This window comes from Oreochromis niloticus, linkage group LG11 (genome assembly GCF_001858045.2).
Source record: "Oreochromis niloticus isolate F11D_XX linkage group LG11, O_niloticus_UMD_NMBU, whole genome shotgun sequence".
Taxonomy (NCBI): domain Eukaryota; kingdom Metazoa; phylum Chordata; class Actinopteri; order Cichliformes; family Cichlidae; genus Oreochromis; species Oreochromis niloticus.
In genome coordinates this window covers 268695-295779 of record NC_031976.2, presented here as the reverse complement: position 1 = coordinate 295779, position 27085 = coordinate 268695, and the positions used below count along the sequence as shown (strand labels likewise).

General features: G+C 45.3%; 1 protein-coding gene across 7 annotated transcripts in view; it reads left to right on the top strand.

The window, feature by feature from the left end:
* Window positions 1-24318, top strand: part of ascc3 (activating signal cointegrator 1 complex subunit 3) — a 146431-nt gene extending 122113 nt beyond the window's left edge. For 4 of the 7 annotated variants that reach the window (XM_025911366.1, XM_005459407.4, XM_005459406.4 and 1 more), the window contains exons 31-42: window positions 3022-3159; window positions 4166-4286; window positions 4490-4622; window positions 5952-6077; window positions 11631-11742; window positions 11820-11954; window positions 14223-14447; window positions 16656-16807; window positions 17368-17509; window positions 20292-20498; window positions 22669-22844; window positions 23240-24318. In XM_025911366.1, coding sequence (XP_025767151.1) covers window positions 3022-3159; window positions 4166-4286; window positions 4490-4622; window positions 5952-6077; window positions 11631-11742; window positions 11820-11954; window positions 14223-14447; window positions 16656-16807; window positions 17368-17509; window positions 20292-20498; window positions 22669-22844; window positions 23240-23387 — 1815 coding nt within the window. In that variant the 3' untranslated portion in view covers window positions 23388-24318. Of the gene's footprint in view, window positions 1-3021; window positions 3160-4165; window positions 4287-4489; window positions 4623-5951; window positions 6078-6188; window positions 8937-11630; window positions 11743-11819; window positions 11955-14222; window positions 14448-16655; window positions 16808-17367; window positions 17510-20291; window positions 20499-22668; window positions 22845-23239 lie in introns of those variants that run through there. The other 3 variants (XM_005459405.4, XM_003454871.5, XM_005459408.4) reach the window with 2 other exon arrangements.
* Window positions 24319-27085: the final 2767 nt, after the last annotated feature.

Here is a 27085-nt window from a genome sequence, read left to right as displayed (position 1 = left end):
TGTAAATCAGGATTTGTATGTGTAAAAAGAATTTGTGTGTGCGTAAAAAAGATTTGTGTGTGGACAAATCTTGCAAGTTACAAGTACGAATTTTGACCCTATTTTTCTTCCTTTCATCTGATTGGTCAATGTCATGTCAATCAAATGTAACAATCCAATCAGAGAACAGATGGGTTTGGCTGTCGGAGGGGCGCTTTTTTGAACTGCAGGTCCTTGAAGGGTAATACAGTTTGAAGCTGGAGGATCTCTATATAAATATCCGATAGCAGCTAGGTCCCCTAACCTTCAGCAGCTGTTGAAAGGATAAAGTTGTGGTATATCAGTGGTTAGAAATACCATTATTACTTTAGGATTAGTTTAACACAAAGTCAGGGCTGACCCGGGACCATTGCTGTGAGTCACAGTGCGCAGCATAAAGGTCCTTTCACATCGGACGCAGCATGTGCTGCTAATGCTAACTAAAAGCAAAGGATCCAGAATTTGTTGCGCTGGCTGCTGAGCTCTGTGGGTTTTTGCAGCAGCTCTACCTGTACTAGATGCACCTGCTCCTTGTCGTTTCTATCTCTGACTTTATGTCCTCTACAAGAGTTTTTTTTTTTTTTTTGCTAGTTCTTTAGATGTTCAATAAAAACATGTATGCTAATTCATAACGAAGAAAGCTTTGTAATGAAGACTGTCATTTCCAAAACACTGCCCGCCCCCCCGGGGTCCGCAGCGCTGTTGAAAAGGCTGTGGAAGTCCCTGTATTAAGCACGTAAACCTGTGACACAAAAATCACCAAACTCGGACGACCACAGACTGTTTTCCTTCGTGGTGATGAAGGAAAACGCTGGGTTGGCATGTGAAAGGGCATTTATTTCCTTCAAAGACCTGCAGTTCAAAAAAGCGCCCCTCCGACAGCCAAACCATCTGTCCTCTGATTGGATTGTTACATTTGTGATTGACATGACATTGACCAATCAGATGAAAGGAAGAAAAATAGGGTCAAAATTCGTACTTGTAACTTGCAGGTGTTTTTTTTTGGCTAAGTCCACACACAAATCTTTTTTATGCACACACAAATTCTTTTTACACATACAAATCCTGATTTACAAGTACAAAATATTTATGACCACATTTTGAGCCCATAGACCCGAGGGAAGCTCGGAAAGCTAAGCAGAAGTTATTTGGAGAGGAGAGGATAATGGCTGCTGAAGAAAGAATGCCGTTGGTTGAAAAGAGAGGTAAAACGACTTCAGTGGTGTGGAAACCAATGTTCCCTCTAAACTGCGCACTGCTGGCATGGTCTCTGCGCACAGAAAATCTGCGTTGCACACAAAAAAATCTAACCTGAATTGAAATTAAAATTAAAACTTTAACAATTCTGTTTTGCAGTGTTAGTCAGTGAGTGACTGGCTGCTCCTGTATGGGATTAGAACGATGCCACCTTATCCCATAATCCAGCCAATAATGCGATTCACATTCGTATATACGCAGCCAATCAACGTCGCTGACAGGCTATGACAGCGTCCTTATGTGCCGACACCGGTGTTTTAGCTAGCAAAGCGGCGTGGCTGATGTGCAGTGAAGCCACGTTAATGACAACGTGTCCAACCATTGGAGATGTGAGCAGGACAGACGGAACAACTGACGGAAAAAGTGTGGACTTTATACCAGTTTTTAAATTGTGTTGATCGGCCACGTAAAACCAGAGTTATGATAAAAATATCTGCAATGTTTGGTTTTCTTCCTGAATACTGTCGTTGTTTATATTTACTGCGGGAAGAAACGGTAAAAACGGCGTTTTATAAGGAAAAGCGCTCTCCGCCTGTGAGCAAAAACAAAACCAAAAAACCCCCCACCCTTTCCTATTGGTCGAAAAAAGTACCGTGTCGACCAATCAAAAAATGATATGGCAACGTGGCATCTAGTTGTTAAGAAACGGGGGGAAGTTTTAGGAGTGACGGCGGTGTTCTGAGATGTGAGAGATTTGAGACGTTTAGCGCAAATCTTGTGTAGTTAGTGTGTAGTTAGTGTGTAGTGTAGTCAATAGTTTTGTTGTGTGTGTCAGAACAATGAGGCGGCTGCTGAGTGTTACAGGTGTTACAGCAGTGATACATCTCCTGTTGTCAGGCCTGCAGGTATCAGGCTGTTGTTCTCCTTTATCTCATAGTGGACAGAAATTATTTTTTGGAGTGGCACAAATAATTTGTGTGGCATCAGATTTGATGCAGAACAGCTGATTGTTCTGTAAATAGTTTGAAATGTTTATTTAAAAAACGCCTTGGCTGCATAAAAAAAAAAAAAAAAGCTGCAAAAAACTTTGTTGTTTGCCAAACTGAGTTACTTTTTTGAAGAAGTAACTATATAATTAATAGCCCAAGAAAAAAAGAAAGAAAGTTGTGTTTTCAAAATTGGAGTTAATGTTATTTTTACTTCCAATAGTGTTAACATACTACACAGGTCATGAACAGGATTTTTTAAATTTTCATTGTAAGTGGGCTAAAGCAGTTAATTAAAAGTAGTCTAACATAAATGTAAATGCTGTAATTTGATTATTTTAATAAACCATGTAACTTGGATGGATTAGATGCTGGTGTGACCACAGTGCACACGTCTGATGTCGCTCACAGTGGTCCAAGGGACGCTCAGGGAGTTTGTGTGTTCACTCAGACACGTGAAATATTTGAGGGAACATTGGTGGAAACATTATGGGTTCGCGGGGTCAGACGTGGATCAAAATATTGTGCAGTATTTTGAAGTTCACTAAACATAGATGTTTACATTTTTCATTTATTTTTTATATTGCAAACATTTGCACTGTAATCAGTGTTTGCACACTATTTTACATTATTTTTTGACAGTCTTTAAAGCCATTATTCAATACATTGTTATTGTTAAATAAATATCGTCAAATAATCCAGATCTCAATTTCAGTGAAAATAATCGTGATTATCATTTTTGCCATAATCGAGCAGCCCTAGTTTACAGTGAGATTTGTTTTTCTTACTAATCACTGTTTGTGTTCTGGTTTGTTTGCAGATAGAGGACATCATTGGTACCGTTCGAGATTCCAACCTGAAGCTGACGCTGGCCTTTGGGATCGGCATGCATCATGCAGGCCTCCATGAGAGAGACAGAAAGACTGTAGAGGAGCTGTTTGTCAACTGTAAGATTCAGGTATTCCCTCACCCCGGTGCTGGGCTGCTAATCTGGCACAGCTGATGCACATGTAGTCTGATGTGTTAGTGTCTCTAAATATACAGGCTATGGTCCTACCAGCACTGACAGCAGCCTGTTCATTCATTTTCATAACTGACACTGGATTGACCAATCGAATCTCTTAATGCAACCGGCCCCTCCCCTGCCCTTCCTGTGCGCTCACGCACCTTATAAAACTGCAGTTAGTGAGGAAGAAGTGACTGATAAAGATGGACAAACAAAAGTAAAAAGTGCTTTACAGTGTTGTTTACATGGCTCTTTGGCGTTCTCATGTACGCACATGTTTCCAGCTGCACTCTCCTGCTCACACACGCACAGATCTCTACCAGGGCAGCTACTGAAATGCGGACGACACGGTTGGTGTGATGGATGACAGCTGTGGCAGCCAGCCTCCCCTGGCACCACCCCTGAACCCACTGCTCCACCCTTCCCCTGCAGCTGAGCCACAAACCACACCCTGCCACAGTGGGGTCAGCATCTGCATCTGCTGACCCCACTCTGTGTGTGAAGGCAGACAAACTCATACCTACTGCACCAATAAAGTGTACATAGAACTGCAGCATATGTGGCAAAATGAGTAACATGTTGAGTTTTAACAGCGTTAAAGTCTGAGTTTGGTATGACCACCTTATTCTTCATCACAGCCTGAACTATCTTAGGAAAGCCTTCCTGTCATTTCTTTTAGTGGTCTTCAGGAATACTTTTCCAGGCTTTTTGAAGGACATTCCAAAGCTTTTCTTTTGCCTGGAATTTCTGTAATTAGGCAAAACCCCAGCTGTCTCTCTCCGTCTGCCTGTCCTCACTTCCTGTTGTTCTGTCTGCTCCACACACAGGTCTGTTAGTGCTACAGAGGATGAATGCTGCTACATTAATCCTGTGCACAGTTAGACGCTGTCACGCCTCAGCTGCTGTGTCTATATCTCACATCCTGTTTCATTGTCATTCATTTCTAAAACGTCACCAGGTTCTGATTGCTACCAGCACTCTGGCCTGGGGAGTGAACTTCCCCGCTCACCTGGTTGTCGTCAAGGGAACCGAGTACTACGATGGCAAATCCAGGCGCTATGTGGACTACCCCATCACAGGTACAGTTCAGTGACAGCCTCGGTGTGGTCTCTGTGGAACAGGAAGTATGCTTCCTCCAGTCAGTGTGACGTTAAACTCTGCATTAAGAAGCTCTCATATAGCTGTCACTGATGCTCATAACAAACCGCATTAACAGATCGTAAACGTTCTGCTCTAAAGGTTGTGTGTAACAGTGTGTGTGTGTGTGTGTGTGTGTGTGTAGACGTGCTGCAGATGATGGGGCGAGCAGGCCGTCCTCAGTTTGATGATCAGGGCAAAGCAGTCATCCTTGTCCACGACATAAAGAAGGATTTCTACAAGAAGTTTCTGTACGAGCCGTTTCCTGTAGAGTCCAGGTAACAGCACAATCTTCATCATCAGGATTCCTGCCATAATCATCTGTTAGTGTCAAAGACTGGGCCCATCTATGGGTCTATGTCTAATGTATTTAAGTGTTTATGAGCCGTCACCATTACTGTTCATACCAAGGTTAAAGTAATGTGATATATCAGGCCTTACGTGCCTACATGTTGTCAGTACAAACACGATGGTATAAGCTGCTATTTCCCCTTCAGATCAGTCTGTCCACTCTGCAGCACTGCTCAGCATTTAAGTGTGACATGATATTTTCAGTCTGTATATGATACTTTCTGTATGTTCACACAACACACGCCACACTTGCAGTCATAGTTTCTCAGTGTTTTGCTCGTTTTACACTGATTTCTTCTCCTTTGTCAGACCCACAGGCTGGTGCTCTGAGGGCCTTACAGCTCTCTTCAAATCTTAGATTGATGTTTATCATAAACTTAAACATTAAAGATAAGAGCAGCGCCGAGATGCCAGGGCGTTAAATGATACGTGTTTCACCCATCGCTCTCCGAGGACGCTAATAGCACCTACATGATAAAAGAGATCACAAATTTTATCTGCTGGTTTTTGTTGAGTATTTATATGATGGTGTATTGGGTTCAGTATAGCCAAGAAATTACAATTAATGTGAGTAATATTTCAAGAAAACAGCTCATTTTTTTCAGTGGCTCTAAAATGTTTTATATCAAAGTGGACGTGCTGCAGACTGGAGCCACTACAGTTGTAGTGAACAGAGAGACACGTTTTTTAAATTCAGTTTTTGAGCAGCGGTCGTACTTTGTGACGTGTGCGCGTTCTGGTCATAGGGGGAAAAACTGACAGGAAGCTAGAGAGACTCTGGGAACCTTTCAGAGTAAATGGAAAAAAAGGTGACTTTCACTATCTTTTCTAATTATCCTGTGAGACCAAAAGCAGAGGTTTATTTTACACAGACATGTTGAATGAAGTCATTCAGAACACTTAATATCAGCTCATGTTCACTGTAGTCACGCATGAATGCAACATCAGCAGGGTCGTTAATAAAGATAAACTGGTGACCGTATACGCTGTCGTTATAGTGTCCTATAGAGTCCAGGGTTTGTTTCCTGTTCAGTGTCGGGCTGCAGTAGTTTCTGTGCCTCAGTGTGCTGCAAAATGTGGTCATCACTGTCCTGGAAACCCCTGCAAGTGATGCAAAATTGTATTTACATGCTTTTAGTTTTTTCTTTCATTTAGGTGCTGGTTTTACAGCAGCATCGTTACCCTCTGCCAGCATACTGCGGTTTAGAAAGGCCTACAGTGATAAGTTCACCAGCTAATGTGTCGTGTATCCTCAGCCTCCTCAGCGTGCTGTCTGATCATCTGAATGCTGAGATTGCTGCAGGAACCATCTCATCCAAGCAGGACGCCATGGACTACATCACCTGGACCTACTTCTTCAGACGGCTGATGATGAATCCCAGGTTAGCCCAGCTCCCAGTACACACACACACACACACACACACCTGTGCATAGTGTAGACACAGCCTGGTTATTGTTGTGATGTGTTGTTCAGTCAAACATCTGCTGTGTAGACAGAGCCCACTCCAGAACATTCCAGCCTGTTGGTAATTGCACGCCTGTCATCCCACATTTACCACTGACGGAGGCCCAGCCAGTGGCTCTGTAACCCTGCAGGCCTGTGAAACCATTCAAACTGGGATTTTGGGTCAGTATTCACATTTCAGAGAGGCTTTAGAGTGTCGCTGGATTGATTCGTTGTCATCTGCTGCAAACTGTGGGAACACAGCGCCCGTGTGCTTCTCTTACTGCAGCCCTACAGACTTCACTGTTTCTCACTGAAAGATGAAGGAGTGATTTAATCATCAGTTGTAATGTTACAAAGCAGCCTGCTGGGTTTCCATATAGTGTTCATAGTAAATTATTATACTTTTGTTTTCCTGACAGCTCCTTGTTGACTTTAAACAGACACTGGACTGGTTCTTATACAGCGCTTTTCTACTCATCTGAGCACTCAAAGCACTTTACACAACTTGTTCATTCACCCATTCACACCAGCACTTTTTCCTAAGTGCTTCCTAACTAACATCCACACAGCATTCACACTCTGATGGATGTGTCGGAGAGCAACATGGGGTTAGTATCTTGCCCAAGGATATTTGGCATGTAGACTGGAGCAGACTAGGATCGAACCACCGACCTTCCGGCCAGTAGGTGACCTGCTCTGCCACCTGAGCTACTGGAGATGGAAACCAGTCAGAACTGTATAAATGGATCAGGATCAGATATCAGACTGGTTCAGCTGGTGTCTTTGCAGGCACAGAAGAAGCACGTGTACTCTTACCTCCACAGCACATATCTATGATGTCATTCGTGTTACACTGAGGTGATTGGACAGGGTTGGAGCATAGGAGCAGCTTCCTTCAGGCTCATCTTCACTGTGACAGGCAGGTGCAGTGTCTGCATCACTGCATCACTTCCACTGTTACCCCTTTGATGATAATAATAAGGCTCCCAGCCGTGTGTTTGACAGATTGTATCAAAGCTCTTATTCTTAATACACACGTTCAAACTCTGCATCATTTTGCAACTTTTTCTGGAACCCAGCTTGATTTTTCCTATTTTTAGATCCAAATAAACAGATCTGACCAATCAGAGCACTGCACTTAGCAGCACATTCACTCATTGTTCAAACACACACCAGCACTGAATATGCACTGATGTGGGAATAGTAACATAAAACCATTTCCACACAGCTACACAATGCTCCAGGTCAGTACGCTCTCAGAAAGCATTTCTCTGTCAGATGTGGATCCAACTCTGCCAACCAGACTTCAAACTGACATCCTGAAATATGTAGAAAAGCAGCTTCAGCTCCTGGATCAAACCATTCCCTTCTCCCTGCTGCCACCTTCTCCTGAGAAATGGAAGAACCCAAAAGTTCTGCTTCTTCCTTTTCTCGTGCAGAAACTTCTGGACAGCTCATCAGCGCTCTCCATTTTTAGCAGCGCATTTTCTGAGGATGAATGTTCCACAGAAACACATCGTGTTCAGCGTGTGTGTATATTTACATGTTACATGAACACAAATTCACATTTTCATGTGTCTTTTTCACAACACGTTGGTGTGTAACAGCAGAAATGCAAGACAGCCTAATTATAGCTGACTCTTTCTGTAAGCTGTGTTTGATCCAAAGACTGTGTTTCCTTTGGATCTGCAGCCAGAATGAAAGAGAGTCTCCTTCACACACTCAGCAGATCTCTCACCTGTATCTGCCTGTGTTGGTTCTACAGACATGATCGAGATCTTAACCTGAGACCCAGAGTTGTGGGAACAGTGCTGAGCATGCTGCAGATGAGTGGGCTCGTTTAGATTTCACCAGAGTCTGAATGAGTCTAGAAATAAATGTGAAAATCACCTATGAATAATATTCCATCTATCCTGAGCACTAAAGTCTGATAAAAAACGTCAGACGATAAACCACAATAACAAAGATTTGTGTGTTTTCCAGTTGGGGTGCACATTGCTAAGAGTAAATCTGTAAACCTAATGATGGGTTTGATGGATGAATGAAATGGAAAGATTGCTGTGCTTGAAGAATCCCTGTGTGGATAAGACACACTGAAAGTTTCACTTCCAGGTTCTGGGAATAGCCTAACAGTGCACATCCAGCTGAAAGGTTTTATTATCGTTTCATTTGTGAGTTTTTATGGTCAACTTTGTGTTTTCTCTCTAAGTGCTGCTGTTAGAGCTGATAGGAAAGGGGAAAGACTGGACAGTCATGTTAATCAGTTTGGCTGTTCCTGTGGAGACGCACCATACGATGCTTCCTCTGCAGAGGTTTGTCCAGTTACCTCTGAAGCCTCGGTGGTTTCTGGACCTTTTTTTGTCAGCTAACAATAGTTCACTTGTAGCTGATCGGGTGGTCGGCGAGTTTTTGGCTAACGATAGTTATTTCCATGTTTGAGACGTCTGAGCTCAGCTGACAGATCAGCTCCAGCACCACACACACGTTTGTGCACGCTCTAACCGTTAGCCTAACCTCAGATTATTAAATTCACTGTTGGTACCCTCAGTGTGCCCATTGTTCTCTCTGGTATCTCCACAAAGCTGCGTGTTACATCCGCTCTTTCATTCCCATAACACACACACACACACACACACACACACACATGTCTGGTTTGCTATCCTCGTGGGGACATCCCATTGACATAATGCTTTCCCTAGCCGCTTACCCTAACCCTAACCATCAAAAATGAATGCCTAACCCTGACCCTTACCCTAAACCTAACCATAACCTAATTGTAACCCTGACACTAAAACCACATTTTGAGTGTGAAAATTGCTTTCAACCCCAAGGGGACCTGGATTTTGGTCCCCATTGTGCAGAAAGTCCCCACCAGTATAGTAAATGTCAGATTTTGGTCCCCACCAGGACAGTACGAACCCGTACACTAACACACACACACACACACACCCACACACACACACACACACACACACACACACACTGGGTCCCAGGGCAGCGTTAACGGCTGACTCGCTGTGCCATCAGCAGCTTCATGGCGGTGAGCCTAATGGTGTGACTTCATTCAAACAGGCCCCGCCTCTGAAATGTGTTTGGTCATAAACACGCTCGGTGCTTATGTATGTGTGCTGCTAACATGTGGAGCTGTGACAGTAACACACACACATAAATACAGCCATCGAATGTCTGCACGGCTGCTTCTCGTCTTTGAGCTGTGACTTCACCTCCGTGTTAGTGCGCTATGAAAGGTTTGGTGTGATAATCATAATGACATCATCTGTTACATGGTTTACATGCACAGCTGTACAATGACGTCTTCCTCCACCTCTGAACAGATCGCTGTACAGAGACACAGCATCTGCATCACATACAGTTTTAAATGATCCGTGTTTATCTTGTTCTTAGTGCAAACAGTGATTTGTCAGGGAAGTGCTGCTGCCTCAGTGTGGCTGCTTTAAACCAGACAAATGCACTGAGGAGGAGGAGGAGGAGGAGGAGGAAGAGGAGCGCTGCATGTGAATATTATCACAGTGTAGCCTGATTTAAAACTGGACCCGTGTGAACCCATAAGTGTTTAATAAAGTCAGAGGTGAACAGAGCTACCTTTCCACTGACACACGAGAAAGTGTTTGTGCAACCATCGCCCATCAGAGAGGATGCAGGTGTAAGGCGCTCCCACCTTTAAATTCCATCCATCTTTTATATACAGTCCATCACCTGTCTGAAACAAACCGTTTTGGCTGCCCTCTGCCCGTCCTCACACCCAGGGCTCTGTGACTATCGTGGGCATTCGCTCTCACTGACATGGGGGCTGCTGCTCCCACAACCTGGGCGAGCAGGACAAACAATAAGTGTTGGAAGTTGGTCCTGAGCAGCTGGTTGTCATTATATTCTCATTCAGTGTTAGGTCGTGATACATAATGTAACCCAAACTCTAAATAGGACCTGAAAATATATGACAAGACTGTAGGATTCATTATTAAACTGTAGGACTATTCTGCTTATATTTGTTTTTCTATCAGCTCTTTGATAATAACTGAGAAGAGTCAGTGACTCAGTCTGGAGACATGCATATATATCTGACACTGAAATCTTGTTTTTTGTCAGTTTTCGAGGATTTTAAAACAAAACAAAAACATCAGGTTTATAAAAAACTATCTTACAGTTACAATTCATCATTTCGTCTTATCAGCTTTAGAAAACATGAAATGTGATTATTAACTGACTATAGTGAACCAGATGGCACTAATTAGCACAACTGCCCGTCAGTAATGACCATGTTTTCCAGTCTTACCACGATGTCGTTGATACATTCACATGGATTTTGTTACCGAGGATCTTAAAACGTTTCCTTCAGCATGGAAAAAGCCACATGTGCTGTAGTTTTCCAGCAGTACAGGCACAAATATTGGCTTTGTGAGCTAATGAAAGTTGTCTTTGATTGTGCTTCTGCTGACTCTCAGGTGGTAACTGTTAGCATCTCTGAGCATGGAACCCATTTTTGCCCCTGTTGTCTTTTTTTAGGTAATAACACTGAAAGCTGAGAGTGATTTTCCTGCAGGAGTTTGTCTCAGCTGTGTGCAGCCAGGAGAACAGCCAGCTTTGCTACTCTGTGTTTACTGGATGCTAATGCTGTTCCACCATCATCATGTTCTGCACACGCTAACATGGATGTTATTAGTGTTTACATGTTCCTAGCATTAGCCAGTTTGGTGAACCACGACTCTGTACAGCCCACACTATCGTGTGTGACCTCACAGTCTAAGGCTGGTGTGTTTGCTGAGAACTGCTAATGTCTGACTTACAGCTGACTGGCTGTGGAGCTGATAGTGTCTGTACTCAGGTCGTCAGAGAAAGACGTACTGAGCCAGCGTGTGCTAATACCCAGAGCCTACTGACAGCTTTGCAGGCTGTTGTCTATGATGTTGTAGCTGTTTACTGTCACCAGCCGACAGCATCACACTCAGCCTGCCTTCCTGTGCTGTGACTGGTTCAGCCAGCTGTGTAGAAGAGCAAAGTTACAGCATGTGAGATGATTGCAGCAGTCAGCGTGCTGATTGGCTGATCCTAATTCATTCTCATGGTAATGAGGCCAGTGCAAATGTGAGGCTTTCTTTGAATATTTTTGGATGTATTCGTGTTTTTAAACATTAAACATGCTTGAAGTAGTTTGACAAACAATTTTCCAAAGAAAATTTGAAGCTAAAATTTCACAGCAAGTGTTTCATATCTCCGTACAGTGGGCCATAAACTGTTTAGGCCTGTGGAAATTTCACATGTAAGCATGTTTGTGTGGAAGCAGAACCACAGAATAAGCTTCAGGGACGTATTTATTTTTGAAGTGTTATACATTTGACCAAACTTTGCTTCTACTCAGAGATGAGCTGAGGTGGGAATGAATGACCCCTCAGTCCTGGTCTGAGCCCCACTCTGTCCTGCTGAAGCATCTCACTGTGATTGTTTCCACTGTGTACTCTCTGTTCTTCAGTTATTACAGCCTAGAAGACATCAGCCACGAGTCTATTAACAAGTATCTGTCCAACCTGGTGGAGAGAAGCCTGCGTGACCTCGAGTGCTCCTACTGCATTGAAATTAAAGAGGTGTGTGATGTGTTCAAGCTTGTTCTCTGTACGGTGTCACAGATGTGTTCAACGGTTTCCTTGCATCACCTCCTCAGGACGATCAGTCGATTGAGCCTCTCACCTACGGTCGCATTGCCTCCTATTACTACCTGAAGCACCAGACCATCCGCACGTTCAAGGAGCGCCTCAGGGCGGAGCTACCCATACACGAGCTGCTCTCTGTGCTCACGGTGAGTTTCATCTGCTGCTGTCCCGTCACCAGTGTGTGTTTGTTTTTTACACCTGTATGACCCATGCAGAAGCGCTGTGTTGGGCTGAGACATGCAGCCAGGTCATCCCTGCACGCAGCTTTCACTGATGAGTGACTCCTCGGTGTCTTTATCATCTCGTGCTGCCATCTGTCTGTCTTTGTTCGATCGATGCAGCGCTGTTCATGTTATTGCTGAAAAATAAGCCGTTAGTGTGATTCTGCTCTTTGAACAGAGCATCAGCTGTTACTGTTTCCACCTGCTCAGGATTCACCTGTTCGTCGAGCACAAACCACCACCATAACCAGTTTATAAAATCAAGTGAAGGCACAGGGTTATCTGCCAGTTTAAAACATCAGCAAAGCTTTGAGAAAATGTTCTAACTCTTGATACCTTTGTATGTATACAGAGTCAGACTGAGAGGAATCATCAAGTCTGGGCGAGGCAGAAAACAAAGATTTCAAAGACTGTAGAAACAAAACTAGTGAGAGATTTGTGTAAAGACCCCAGAACAGCTGCCATGACCCCCGGCAGGAGCTGTAGTCCCACAGCAGGAGCGTTTTATACCTGTGTCCTCGTCTGGAGTTGGACCAAAGCATGCTGGGGCTGAAGTGGCTGCCTTCCTCCCCAACAGGCTGCAGTATGCACTCGTGCTCTCAGGCCCCGGTATGCTCCTTCAGCTGCTCAGTAATGACCTGCACTCACACCTCCACATGGCCCCGCCCCATCATATAAACATGCACCACACTGTGAGTGCCACACAGACTGAACCTCCTTCTGCTTCAGGTTTGGTTCCTGTTGTCAGTGTGGACAGAAACACAGAGTCCTGGCTCATTGTGACATTCGAAGGCTCTGCTTTGCTGCTGAGCTCAGTGAAAAGTGAAACGTGGCAGCTCATAAAAACATGCAAGGCTGCAAACAAATCCTCGAGTTAGCAAAACGTTTGCAGCGCGGGATCGTAGACCTCAGTGCACGTACGCACCACGCCAGGGAAATAAGTTAGTGTTTGCGCCAGTCTGAGCAGCTACTCCACTGTTTGTTCATTTATGTTTCTGTGCATCAGCCGCCTGATAATGTTTTCACTGTTCATCATACAGCTGCTGTTTTTACAGATGTGATCAAATAATTACAAACTCACGTTCAAAACAAACTGGTGCAAAAAATGTGAATAAGCTGTCAGCTTGTTTCCAGGCTCACACCAGCTACTGTTAAACACAACGGTCAGAATCAGATCCATGCTGGAACAAACCAGTCTTTTCCTTTTAACTGAACTCAAAGCCAACAGCCTGAGTTTGGACTCTTCATTTTGAAGCTGCCTGCAACATGACATTATGACATGCAGCCAACAAAGCGTCCTCCTCAGTGCTGCTCTGTGACCTCCTGATGAAGCAGGACCAAAAACCAAGCAGCGATTTGCCACCACGTGACATTTTGCTCTGCTTGAAACAGAAGTTCATGTTTGCTTCAGTCTGAGGGGAAATCACAGAAGCTGTCTCAGCGTAGCCAAGGAGCTGACCTGAAATCAGCCAATAATAACTCAGTCAAGGCTTTAGATGGGCGTGTCCTCATAGCTTTTAGTTATGAATCAGACTGAGATCTGTAGAGGACTGGTCCGACAGACAGATCTGGCTGTGTGTGTGTGTTTAGTGTTTTCCTCCTGCATTACCTCTTTAAAGCTCCCTCCTCTGTCTGTGGAGCTCCGTGCTGCCTTTCTCCACCACACTGACATGCACACATGATGGCACTCAAAGATAAATCATTTAGGAGTCATGCTAGCTCCGGCCCCTCACCCCACCCTGCTCCCGCCTTAGCTTTAGAGACGCTAGCTTCAGCAGTGATGGATGGAGGCTAAACGGTCCAGGCTGGGAGGCTCTGACAGATGCCTCCAGCAGAGCCTGCTGATGGGGCTACATTAGCCAAAGTTGAACTGGAGGCGATAGCAGCCATGCGTGTCCATGCATCTGACTGTGCCTCAAGTACAAACAGTGCTGAACACACAGCCACAGATGCAACATAAAGACTGATACCTTCCCAGCAGGCCACAGTATTTGTTAGCATTTAGCACTTTGAAGAAATGTAGAGAGAATTTAGTGGAGAAAGAATCTGAACTGTGATGCCAAATGTGGGTGTGTGTGCTGGGTGAAAAACACAAGTGTGGGCAGCTACATGCTTTTAGCACACATGCTCTGATTTAAACAGTGTGACCACAGCATGCTTTGCACTTCTTGTTTCACTTTTGATCTCTTTCAGGATGCAGAGGAGTATGCCGAGCTGCCCGTCAGACACAACGAGGACCAGCTGAACAGCCAGCTGGCTCAGCAGCTCCCCTTGCAGGTCAACCCCCACTCCTATGACAGTGCACACACCAAGACCCACCTGCTGCTGCAGGCCCACTTCAGCCACGCCCAGCTGCCCTGCAGCGACTACACCACTGACACCAAAACTGTGCTGGACAACGCCATCCGCATCTGTCAGGTAGCCTTCACTCAGCAGCTGCCACAGAGCTTCCTTTGTGTTTTTCACTTTAGCTGTTTCTCTGTGTTCATGCAGTACGTGTAGACTAAAGGTTTTTTTTTTTTGCTGTGCTCTAAATGATCTGTGCAGCACAGTTTGTGATTCCTCCTGCACCTCACGAGTAGACCTGCCGTGCTCTCTGCACTAAACCAGTGACAGGGCAGTAAGATAACTGTGTGTGTGTGATATACTCCTGTAGCTCTAACAGCTACACAGGCAGGTTAGCTGAAGTCTACAACACACTGAAATGAACAGCAGTCGAGTGGTGAACCATGTTTGCTGTCACTGAACAGTTTTTACTTCTATGAGAGACTCAAGTGTCACTTTAATGTTGCTGCTCTGCAGCAGGTGCTGCAGTAACGGGAAGATTGTACTCAGACGTGTCTGTGGTGTAACTGACCGTCCACAGTCCTGATGGGCAAACACACGTCTGATCTTACACTTATATCCATTCATCAGAAGAGCTGATAAATATATGGATTTGATTATTACTATTTATTCTAACAGTGACAACAGATTATTATCAACTGTATCGATGTTTCTTTGGAATATACAAAGTTTACTTCTACAAATATGTAAAAATCACTGTGTCTGTCTGTGTATAAGCAGGTTACAGGTGTTAACACACCTGATGGTTTTCATGACTCTTATTGACTCTTACATCTTTACAATGTGTTGAAGAATGTGGGAAGGTTTCATTTAGTGTGGTAATAATCCCTTCCAGCTGATAAAAGCAGGAGTTGAGCTAACACAATGCTAACACAATGCTAACCCACACCTACAGCCAAATGGTCGTAGCTTATATTGGTGTTGAGTGATGTGCTGCACATGCACGGTGCTCACGTGTTGTTGGGGCTCAGTGCTGTAGATAATGTTTAGAATTAGGGGAATGTGAAATATCAGCATGTGATTTGTAGCCGATCCATCTCATCAATAACCCGACTGTCAGACGTTAGCTGTACGTTAGCTAATCCTCGTTGTGTGGCATCTGCAGAGATCAGCTGGCCGAGAGAATCTTGAACATTAGATTAATAGAGTCGGTAACACTGACAACAATGAAGCCAGTGGTGTTTATTGAGCTCCTCAGTGCGTCTGTTTGAAGTGAAGTGGCGCCTGTAAGCCATTGTCCACAGCTCTGCTGGATGTTTGTGTGCATGTGCTTGTGATTTTCCACGGTGTGTTAGTGCAGCTCGTGGATGTGGTTACTGCTTTGCTGTCCTGAAATTCTTCTCATCTCCAGCTTCTTTATGAGGTCTTTTATTGTGTGAATGTATATTTTTATTGATACTTATTGACACATAAAGTGAATATGTTGAATGGAAAGACAGGCTTGCATATTAGTTTGAGTCTGAATGATCGACCCTCAGTTGAATGGATGCTTCCCACAGTGATCCACTCTGTGTGCCACAGAGATGAGTCCTATGAGCTGAAGGCGGCAGCATCCACGCACTGAATCGTCTGCGTTATGTTAGGACAACAAAGTTGGGTGGGGGTGGGTCTGTGTGCTACCATAGCTAACACTGTCCTGGCATTAATGCAGTACATGTAACCTCATTACAAGCTGTAAATGTCACAGCTGATACAGTGAAGTGGACACGTGCTGTTAGCAGCACCCGGGCACCCCGGTGGTCTCCTCAGTGAAGCCAGACCTGGACCCCGCCCACACCCAGACTCCACATAGACTCTGATCAGGCTGCCTCTGTTATAACCCGAGTGCTCACAGGGCCTCTTATCAGCTGGTGATGTTGGGTGAAGCCCTGCTGGGACTTTAGCCACAGTCTGCTATTAATGTGTTCGATCAATCGTTTGTGCTGCATTTTAATCCCCTCTGTGAAGCCCAGTCTGTGGACTTTGTCATTTATACTCAAAGTTTTACTTTGCAAATGAACATTAATAACGTTTGTGTTCAGCCACCTTAAAGACAACCAGAGAGTGAAGGGAGGAGACGAGTCAGGAGACGAGGCTGAGCAGACGTGTGTTTAGCTTTTTCTCTGATTCTATTCCACTGTCACACCAGCTGCAGGCCAAGACATTAAAAACTAACCCATTAAAACATTTCAAACATGTCCTGTAGTTATGTAGTTGTGTCACATAGCTCTGCTGGCTGATCCCAGACACGACTGTGTTTATGTGCCAGGATTTACAAACTGTTTTCTGTGTTTGCTTCAGGCAATGCTGGATGTAGCTGCCAATGAAGGCTGGCTCGTCACAGCTATCAGCATCTGCAATCTTGTGCAAATGATCGTCCAGGGCCGCTGGCTGCACGACTCCTCCTTACTGACGGTCCCACACGTAGAGCAGCGACACCTCGGTCTGTTCAGGTAAATGGGAGCGCTCGTCGTTCTGCTTGCTGTGCAGCTTATCCTGCTTCAGTATTTTGGGAACAAATTCTTCATCTAAAGTAAAAAAAGCCTTTAATCATCCTGATGCATGGCTGCGTGTACAGTTAAGGATTCAGGGTTGTTTGACAGTTAGCAGCTGAGAGTGAAGATTAGGTCGAGTGATTTAGAGACAGAGTCAGAGAGGCCAGGTTTGGACCTGTGCAGGGACGGGATAGTGGACATATTGGACAAAGGATGTTGAAGGTGGAGCTTCCAGGCAGGAGGAAAAGAGGGAGAGAACAGAGAAGCTCCATGGACGTGGTGAAGGAGGATGCTGGGGATAGGGCGAGGTGGAGGGGGGTGATCCACCGTGGTGATCTTTAAAGGACGTAGCCTGAAGCTGTTCCCACCTTTAGGTGTAAACCTCAGTAGCACTGTGCAGTCCTCACTCACAGGTACAAACACAAAGCCTGGATTTGGACACTTGTGTCCTTTTAATGGTAAGACAGATTTGAATGAGGAATGACAGCCAACCTTGTCTCTGACGCCTCCTGTTTTAGGAACAGAGGAAACAGGAAGGGGCAGGGAGGTTTGAACGAGCCAATCGAAGGACTTCCTGAGCTGATCGCTGCCTGTAATGGAAAAGAAAGCGTTTTCTGTGCTATGGTGGCCCAACAGCTTCATTCGAGTCAGACTGCTCAGGTAAGGCTGCAGAAATGATTCGTCTAAATGTGCACTTCAAATATGAAAGCAGTCAGTCTGGATTTGCTGCAGAAATAATGGAAGCAATCTAAGCATGGATCTGCCCCCCGTGTGGTCCATGCAGGTCTCACACACAGCAGTGTCACAGCAATACGCCCAGGATCCCCAATTACAGCTCCAATTTAAGTGCTAATTGCAGCAGTAATGAGAGTGTCCGGGCACGGCAGCAGGCCCTGCAGCTTCACCCAATCAGTGTCTCTGCTGCCCCCACCCTCACCACGTTTACCCCCAGCTCCCCGCCGGCCTGCAGTGTGGCGGCCTCTCTAATTAAATAATTAGATGTGCAGCAGCGTTCCTGTCTGACTGTCTCAGGAAGAGTAATCCTCACATAAATAGCTTTTCCCCTCCTTGCCCCCCCAGTCAGACCGACGCACACCCTCCTGGCTCTGGTTTTTGTTTCCATCCCTCTGTCTGCGTTTATGTCCTCTGCTTCCCTCGTGGCAGCTTCTTTGGGTTGAAGCAGCTGTCCTACAAACAGCTAACGAGACCCGAGGCCCACCACAGCCGTGTTAGCATCAATCAGTTTGCTCACAAGTCGGCATTTTATATCTAAGCTTCACTTTCACACGTCTGCAGCTTTGACTGGACTTATGCTGCAAACAACCGAGATGATTTCCTGTTAGGGCTGGGCGATATGACCCAAAATTCATATCTCGATATTTTTTAGCTGGATGGCGATATAAGATATTTATCTCGATATTTTCTTAAAGCCATAAAGTAAGAACAAAAAGAGAGTTCTTAGTCAAAGCTGTGTCCCAGATGTCACACAGGCACTTTTATTAACATACAGCATAGATGTACATGAAAAAAACTACTCAAAAATAAATTATGAGCATTTATTAAATAATGATGCTCTATAAATAAAATAAAACTATGTTGTTTTGTGCATAACAAAGAGCTCACAATTGTGCAGTCAAAATGTAAACTAACAGACGCTGAGCATAATAACAAAGACAGATTTCACAGCTGCTCTGTTCCCAACTTCTACTGCGTGACTGACAGCCTGGAGTTTGAAATCCGCTTCGTAACCAGGTCTCTGAACAGGAGCCATTTATGGTCCTTATACACACACAGTACGGTAATATTACGTTGAAGCACAGTACGTATCACTCCGCGAGGCTCCTCGGTAGCCGTAATGCTCCGACAATCCATCAAGCGGTGCAGCTCCGTAGCTTAGCAAAGTCGAACTAAAACATTTTTTGACAGATTGCTGAGCGCTGTGTATCACATAAAATCGGTTCGCGGTCATCAAGCACAACCAGAATTCATACAAAAGGCGCGCAGTCAACTTTTGAGAAAATGAAAGGATTTTAGGCGTCAATGCGTTAGCCCGGTTAGCTCGTTAACATGTTGACGCCGTCCAGCCCCACGCACGGGGCGATCCGCGGTAACTCGTTAACAGAGATTTGCCCCGTTAATGCAGTTATGGCGTTAACGTCACGCTGACAGCACTAAAATAGTAATCTCCAAGTGTTTTCTTTTTACCGACCAGCTCCTCTTTGATAGCTGTCGTGTCCGTCCTGTCGTTGCTGCAGGTGAAGCGATGGGGGAGGAGGGGGAGTTGTGTTCAGTGAAGGAGAGGCGAGGTCGAGTAACGTTGCGTAGAGACAAAAGTGGACGAAAGAGAAGCAAACTTACAGCTCCACAAGTATAATTATAACGTAACATAGACTATATCGATTAAACGATATTGTCACATCTCATATCTTGTATAAAAATATATTGATATATTTAAAAACTCGATATATCGCCCAGCCCTATTTCCTGTCCACTAAAACATATATCAGTCTATATAACATCCAATCATTTCCACTGCTGGCTATCGTAACATGTGACTCCACTGTACAGCCTGTCCAGCTTAATCTGAAGACTGTGCTCTCTGTCAAGCATTTTCTTACCAGCTCTTTAAATGAGGTTCAAACACAGCTGTTTGTCCTTTTTCTAATTGTACTGTCAAGACTTTCAACATTTCACAACTTTTCTTTGGACAAAGTCCTGGGAAGACTGGCAGCTGTCTGGAATATTGAGTATAGGGTCTATAACCTTCCCAGACTGATGGTGTTATAGGCAGACAGCTCCATGGCAGGGCTAACATCCACACCAATGATGGAGACACAGAGTGGGAGGAGTAGCTCACAGGAGGACATGCAGCCAAAAACCAGAGCCAGCAGGTATGATGCAGGGACACATCACCGTGGTGTATTTAATGACGCTGGAGTCTTTAATGTCCGTCTCAGAGGACGATGAATCCTTCCACTCTTCATTTGACAGCTGTCGAAGCCTCGGCCCGTCTCATTCCTGTCTTCGCAGGCGTGGCTAAGCAGCTGGTTATTATGGCAGTGTGAAGGTTTCCTCCTTTGGTTGGACGTACTCCAGCATCGCCAAACAAACCTGTAGCAGCGCCATGCCACAGACAAGGGTCACTGCAGTCTGCAGACTCACTGGGGAGACGTGGTTCATATATTATAAAAGTTATTTGTCTTAAAGTGCTTTCTATAAATGATCTAAGAATGCCCGCGTCCACACGTCCACTCTAAATCTGTGACAGTGTCCACTTCCTCCTGAGAGTCTCATCCTGACCTTATGTGTAACATCTGAGTGTGTGTGAGTCATGTGTCCATTAGCTCTGATAAAGTGGTGCAGATCTCTGGGACACACTTGTCCACTTGCCCTGTGTGTTATACAAGCAGCTTGTGTTCATAGTAAATCCAACGTTCCTCAGGCGTGGTCGTTCCTGAGCCATCTCCCAGTGCTGGAAGTTGAGATGAGCATGAAGGGCTGGTGGGAGGAGAGCCAGGAGCAGACAGAGCATCCCATCCCTGCAGCAGGAGCTAACCTAAGGAAGGAGAGCAGCTGGCTGGATGTCCACGCTGACCAGGAGTATGTTCTGCAGGTGTCACTGAGACGCCTCAATCTGGGACAGCAGAGGGTCAGTATCCACAATATTCTCTAACAGGCAGCTGCTCCCAGTTTGAACACAGTGGTTTATTTAGCAGCTGAGCAGAAGCTGACCCCAGAGGCTGCTGGAAACGAGGTGTGCTTTATGTAATAGTTCATGTAAAGCTCATTCCAAACCTGCAGAGAGCAGCAAACTCGGCCTGCACAGAGTGATGACAATCTGACTTTCAACAGTCACATATTGAATGTGTAGCTCATGAGTAATGAAGTGAAATGCATGTTGTCAGCCTCACCTGTCATCATGTACACACCTTAGATGTTACACCGGGGCTGGTACGACCCCTCCATCGCCCCAACATCCACCGTGATGCTAACATTAAGAAATATGACTTTCTAGCATTTTAATAACATTTGGCCCCAAATTTTGATTTCACATATTTAACCTCCTAAGACCCGAACTCTTTCATGGCAGCATTTTTAATTTCTCTTTGCTATTTGGGCTGATTGGGACCTGATGAATGTAAAAACAAAGAATTACCTGAATTTTATTTTTTTACCTGATTTTTGTTTCTGACAAAAATAAGATCCACATATGAGGACATTCATTTTAAATTTCAATAGGACAGTGGGAGTATAATGTCCTCCTAAGTGGATATCAGGCCCTTGTAGAGGAAAATTTAGTATTTTGGTCTAGACAAATGTGATGTCGACATATGTGGACGGCAGGTCCTAGGAGGTTAAATGAGATGGATTCTTGCTCATGGCCACAGTGTATGCTGTTCCACTGTTAGCACTGTAGTTTATGATTGGCTTATCAAGGTGGCAGAAGAAAGGTTTCATTTGACTGTGTTCATGTTAAGCCTCCATTTAACATCCAGTGTGACTCAGGGACAACCAGGATATGGAACCACACCGGAATGAGGTTAGGAGAGGTTGGGAGAGGTTGGGACAGGTTGGGAGAGGTTGGGACAGGTTGGGAGAGGTTGGGAGAGATTGGGACAGGTTGGGAGAGGTTGGGACAGGTTGGGAGAGGTTGGGAGAGGTTGGGACAGGTTGGGAGAGGTTGGGACAGGTTGGGAGAGGTTGGGAGAGGTTGGGACAGGTTGGGAGAGGTTGGGACAGGTTGGGAGAGGTTGGGACAGGTTGGGACAGGTTGGGAGAGGTTGGGACAGGTTGGGACAGGTTGGGACAGGTTGGGAGGTTGGAGAGGTTGGGACAGGTTAGGAGAGGTTGGGAGAGGTTGGGACAGGTTGGGAGAGGTTGGGACAGGTTGGGAGAGGTTGGGACAGGTTGGGAGAGGTTGGGACGACAGGTTGGGACAGGTTGGGAGAGGTTGGGAGAGGTTGGGACGACAGGTTGGGACAGGTTGGGACGACAGGTTGGGACAGGTTGGGACGACAGGTTGGGAGAGGTTGGGACAGGTTGGGAGAGGTTGGGAGAGGTTGGGACAGGTTGGGACGACAGGTTGGGACAGGTTGGGACGACAGGTTGGGACAGGTTGGGACGACAGGTTGGGACAGGTTGGGACGACAGGTTGGGACAGGTTGGGAGAGGTTGGGACGACAGGTTGGGACAGGTTGGGAGAGGTTGGGACGACAGGTTGGGACAGGTTGGGACGACAGGTTGGGACAGGTTGGGACGACAGGTTGGGAGAGGTTGGGACAGGTTGGGACGACAGGTTGGGAGAGGTTGGGAGAGGTTGGGAGAACATAACCACAAACAAGAAACCCAACTGAAAGTCTGCTCAGGAAAAGCAGCTCAAAGTTGCTTCTCCGAGCTCTGAGACCAGAAACATGTCGTCTCAGCGTATTCTGAAGGTTAATTCCACAAAATACAAGAACGATATAAAATCCAAATATGATCCAGTTATAAGAGGACTTTACCTGGTACACTTTGAAGCATAGAAATATACCAGCACTGCTTAATGAGGGTGAAGAAACCAGACCACACAGTGACTCTGCTGTCCACACAGTCCAGGAAGTGAAGCATAGAGTCTTGTTGTTCTGATTTGATGCTTTGTAAATCAAACTGGATTGAATGGTGCTGCATGCTAGAAGTAAGGTCATGCAGTGTTTCCTAACTGCCACGCTAAGGCAGCTCTGTTTTAATAATAGCATCTGCCACCTCCAACATGTAAAACTGCCCAAACTTCAAAGTGTGCACAGATTTTGCTGTGAATGTCACGATGTCTGTCATTCCAGAGGAGGCAGGACAGCAAGGCCCAAGCTCCCAGGTTCCCCAAGGCCAAGGATGAGGGCTGGTTCCTCATCCTTGGGGAGGTGGATCGCAGGGAGCTGCTGGCTGTGAAACGGGTGGGATACGTGCGTAACCACACGGCCGTGTCCATGGCCTTCTACACCCCAGAGAAGACCGGAAAGTAAGTCTGGTCTCCCACACACTGAACTCACTGTTCTGTCAGCAGAACATGAAATACTGTGACATTTATGTAGCATGTTACGACATGGCTGCAGGCTGTTACACGGTGCCTGCAGGCTGTAGATGAGATGCAACAGTCATGCCGATCAGTCCTCGGGGCGCAGCGTGGACTGTGGAGGGATTAGTGGTGGTAAAATGGAAATTACACTGTTGAGTCAGTCCAGCAGCTCACTGTTAATCGGCTCCAATGTGCCAGATAACTGGCCTGCGCAGTGTCACAGCCTCTCTTTATTATCTTTTTACAAGTTTATGTAGAAGCAAAGAAATGAACCTCAACACAGTTTCCACTCTGTCGCTGTCTCAGGTGATTTTCAGACCTGTTTTTTCTCCTCTCAGGTGTATTTACACGCTGTACCTGATCAGTGACAGCTACCTGGGTCTGGACCAGCAGTATGATGTTCACCTGAATGTAACACCTGCCAGCATCGCTGCACAGGTCAACAGCGAGGTCTCACATTCAGTGTTGGATCTGTCCCTGGGCTAAGGAGCAGAAGTACCTCTGTGTGTCAGATCAGCGACGTCTGTCAGTCACCGCTTTGCTGACCTTGGGAGCGACATCGTTTCTTTCTCACGTACTGTGGCTGTGTTCACTGTGGTGTGGTGGAGCGGTGCCGAGGACGGTCTCATTCTGGTTCTTTTTTATTCTTTCATTCATTTAACTTTTAATTGGCAACATCCAATAAGAATCTGCTGCTGCGCTGTTCTTGATTGGCTGGATCTTTGTGTGTGGTGTCAGATATATAACCATGGCGGCACACTTTCTAACAGCAGCTGTTTAACTGTGTGTAGCTGTGAAATGAAGCTTTCTTTTGCCCAAAGTGTAGAGAACATTGTAAAGATTAGACCAAAGCACATCACTGAACACAAACAAGGTTCCTGTCGTGTTCAGGAGGAAGGTTGTAGGCTGGGCTCTGTGTTACATGTGAGCACGCTGTAGAGCTTCAGCTCAACAACAGGATAATACATTTCCCTGACTTCATGCCTGTGTGGATGTGGAAACGCAGTGTGACAAACCTTCTGTGGCCTCGTGTTGGAGCAGCAGTCATTGTGTAATCTTCTATAAATGTGGCTGAGATATTTCTGCAAAGGGCAGAATATGTGAAAAATCGTTTTGGATCAGATGTTAATGAAAACAGAAGTGTTGTGTGGATGAAGTGGTTTCAGTTTAGGTGTGTGAACAAGCTTCCTCCCAGATCCACACGGTCACTCCTCCTCCTCCTCCATCAGTGTCCTCCCTCACCGCTGCATGCTTCAGTGTAGCAGAGAGTCCCTGCCTGACGCTGCTGACTGTTGCTGCTGTGTCTGTGACAGCGAGGCCTTTGTGTGGATGTTTATTAACCCGGTGACCAGGACTGTGCTGCCAGTCCTTAAACATGAATTTACATTTGGTTTGAATAAAGTGTTTTGGAATGGCTTAAAATTGTAATTGTACGTTTTTTCATCTCATTCACTTGTTTATTTGGAAACCTTGTTGTGTTTTTTCGTTCTCAGTAATTGTGGTTTACAGCACAGTCATGTCTGATGTATGTATCCAAACACCATACACATACTGTATAAAAGTGTACTTGGATTCATTCAATGACACCATAGGACGTTAGAAAAACATGAACTGACCTCGTGCTGGAATAAAACATGGAGGCTGCTGCTGCAGCAGTGTCGAGCCGACCAGCCCATGAGTGAAGCAGGTGACGGTGGGCGAGTCTGAGCCAAGACTGCAGACAAGGAGGCATCCATACAGAGCATCACCCTGTCCACACTGTATACAGCAGAGCTACTGTCCATTCACATAGACAGCAGGAACCATGCTGGATGAAAGATAAACATGAACATCCATACATGCAGATTCAAATGAGCTCGTGGCCTGTGCTTGGTTTCCTTTATCACTGAAACTTTTCCTTTGTTAGGCCAAAAGTTTGAATGCTTAACTTTCAATCACAGAAAAGAAGGAAAAATAATTCAATTCAGTTTTATTTAAACAGCTCCAAATCACAACAGCAGGCGGCTTCAGGCAGAGGCGTAATTTCCAGGGGGGTTATGACCCCCCAATAATCAGACCCAACCAATATAACCCCCCCAATAAAATTATGAAATATCTTGCATAAATAGGCTGTTAATTTTCTTTACTCATTTCAGGTATTACAAGCAAAATAGTTGTATGTTTAATCATCTGGGAATTTACCCAGATTTATTTATTTATTTAGATTAGATCTTCACCCCCCCAATGTTCAGCACAAAGTTACCCCGATGCCTCCAGGCGCTTTGTATTGTAAGGTAGACCCTACAATAATACATAAAATAATAAAAATAATAATTTAAAAAAGTTTCCGATATTTGAAGCTGTTAAAATTGAATTGTGCGGACTGACAAACAGATGCTTTCCATACAAAAAAAAGCAGTCTCGGTTTACCCGCTTATCAGGCAAAGCATTTTATGAGGTTGTGTGGAGGGAACTTTGCCCGAGGCCTTAGAGCCTTTTCGGCCCAGAGGAACACAGAACCACCGAGGTTCCACACAGACCGACGGCCGTCAGCTCGGCCACGCTTTGTGCCTCAGGTCTCAGGGTTAGCAGTGATCCCTGTGAGGGCCACCGACGTCATCAGGTGATGATGATGATGAAATAGAAAGTAGAAAAGTACCAATAAAGTGCGTCATCTTTACACGTAAGAGACAAATAGATTTCACCCGGGGATTCCGCGCACAGATGTCGGTGCTGCTGCGGATTTCTCAGGTGATGTAAACACTAACGCTCACTGTGCTGTGGCCCGGTGTGGACCTGCAGAGTGACCTTACACTCACTGAACACTGTTAGTGACTGCTCTGTGTTCTAGTAGCTCTTATTTAGCACTAAGGTTTAACAAACATGCACATTTTCTGCATCACCACAATAACACGTGCACATTCCTGGATAATGTGACGCACACTTTGCGCTCAGTGGTGCGGCTCTGCGCGTTCCCGGCAGACAATCCACGCCACTCTTAAAACAGTCTGTAAATAAAAGCAGCCGTAAAACCGGGGCGCTTCCACCGGATTACGTGTCAGCTCCCACGGTGAAAAGAGACACTTTGGCCACGCAGAAAACTCGGACTTTACCATCAGCCCAGCTCGCTGAGACATTAATCTCGCCTCGCAGTCCACACCTCTGATCTTTTCACAATACTCTGCGTGTTTCTGTCCCGGCTGGCAATCACATGGAGTACTTTCGCTCATCATATTTTCCACACACGCGGTTTAATTACCAGCAAGTTTGGAGCAGAAGCGAAGGTTAAAACAGCGTCAACGGCTCCGTGTGCCTCCAGCATCCGGGATGATTTTCTCACTGCAGGCAGGAACCGAGCGGCTGCAACACACACACACACACACACACACACACACACACACACACGGTGATGTGTCGCCCGTCAGCAGGGTTTAAGCCTCCTGTTATGTGCTGAGGTATTCTGGTGACAGTTTACAAAAGGAAAACGTGAAGACTTGGTTCGTTTCTGCACGTGACGTGATCGTGTCACGTTCGTGGGACAGCAGACAGCTGCGGAATGAAACTATAAGGTTTTCAGGATGAAGCCGAAGTTACTACAATGTGCAAGAAGTTAAAGAAAAACCCGCGTGCGTGATGCTCCCATAGCATATTTCCTTGGTCCACCCACAGTGGGACAAACACTAGGGAACACACACGGCCTGGCCTGGTTTGTTCAATATTGCCACAGAGGACGTGACCGTATCACCAGCACACAGTGCCTCTTGTCTCTGCTGAGGTGAAACGACTTCGCTTCTACAATTTACACGTTTAGAAATCATCGTATTCAAAATATTTCTGTGCTGAGAAAAGATAACAAAAAAGCATCTCTGTCTCTGATCTGGATTTGACATCCCTCAAGTCGCCATGTAGACCTTAGAGGGGTGCAGATGTTTATTGGCTGTGGCCTGTAGCAATAACCAACAAAATAAATAAACAAATAAATACAAATGAATGAATAAATGAGCAGATAAATGAATAAAATATAAATATAAAAAGACAAGATGCATGTGAATAAAGGACAAGCTCTCACTGTCGCTGTTAAAAAAAACTTTTTAAGCATCATTTTCTTCTGTTTTTACTTTTTGTAGATAATAAATCTTTTAATAACGTGTTTTTTAAGGAGATATATACAAACATATATACACATGTATACACACACACACACA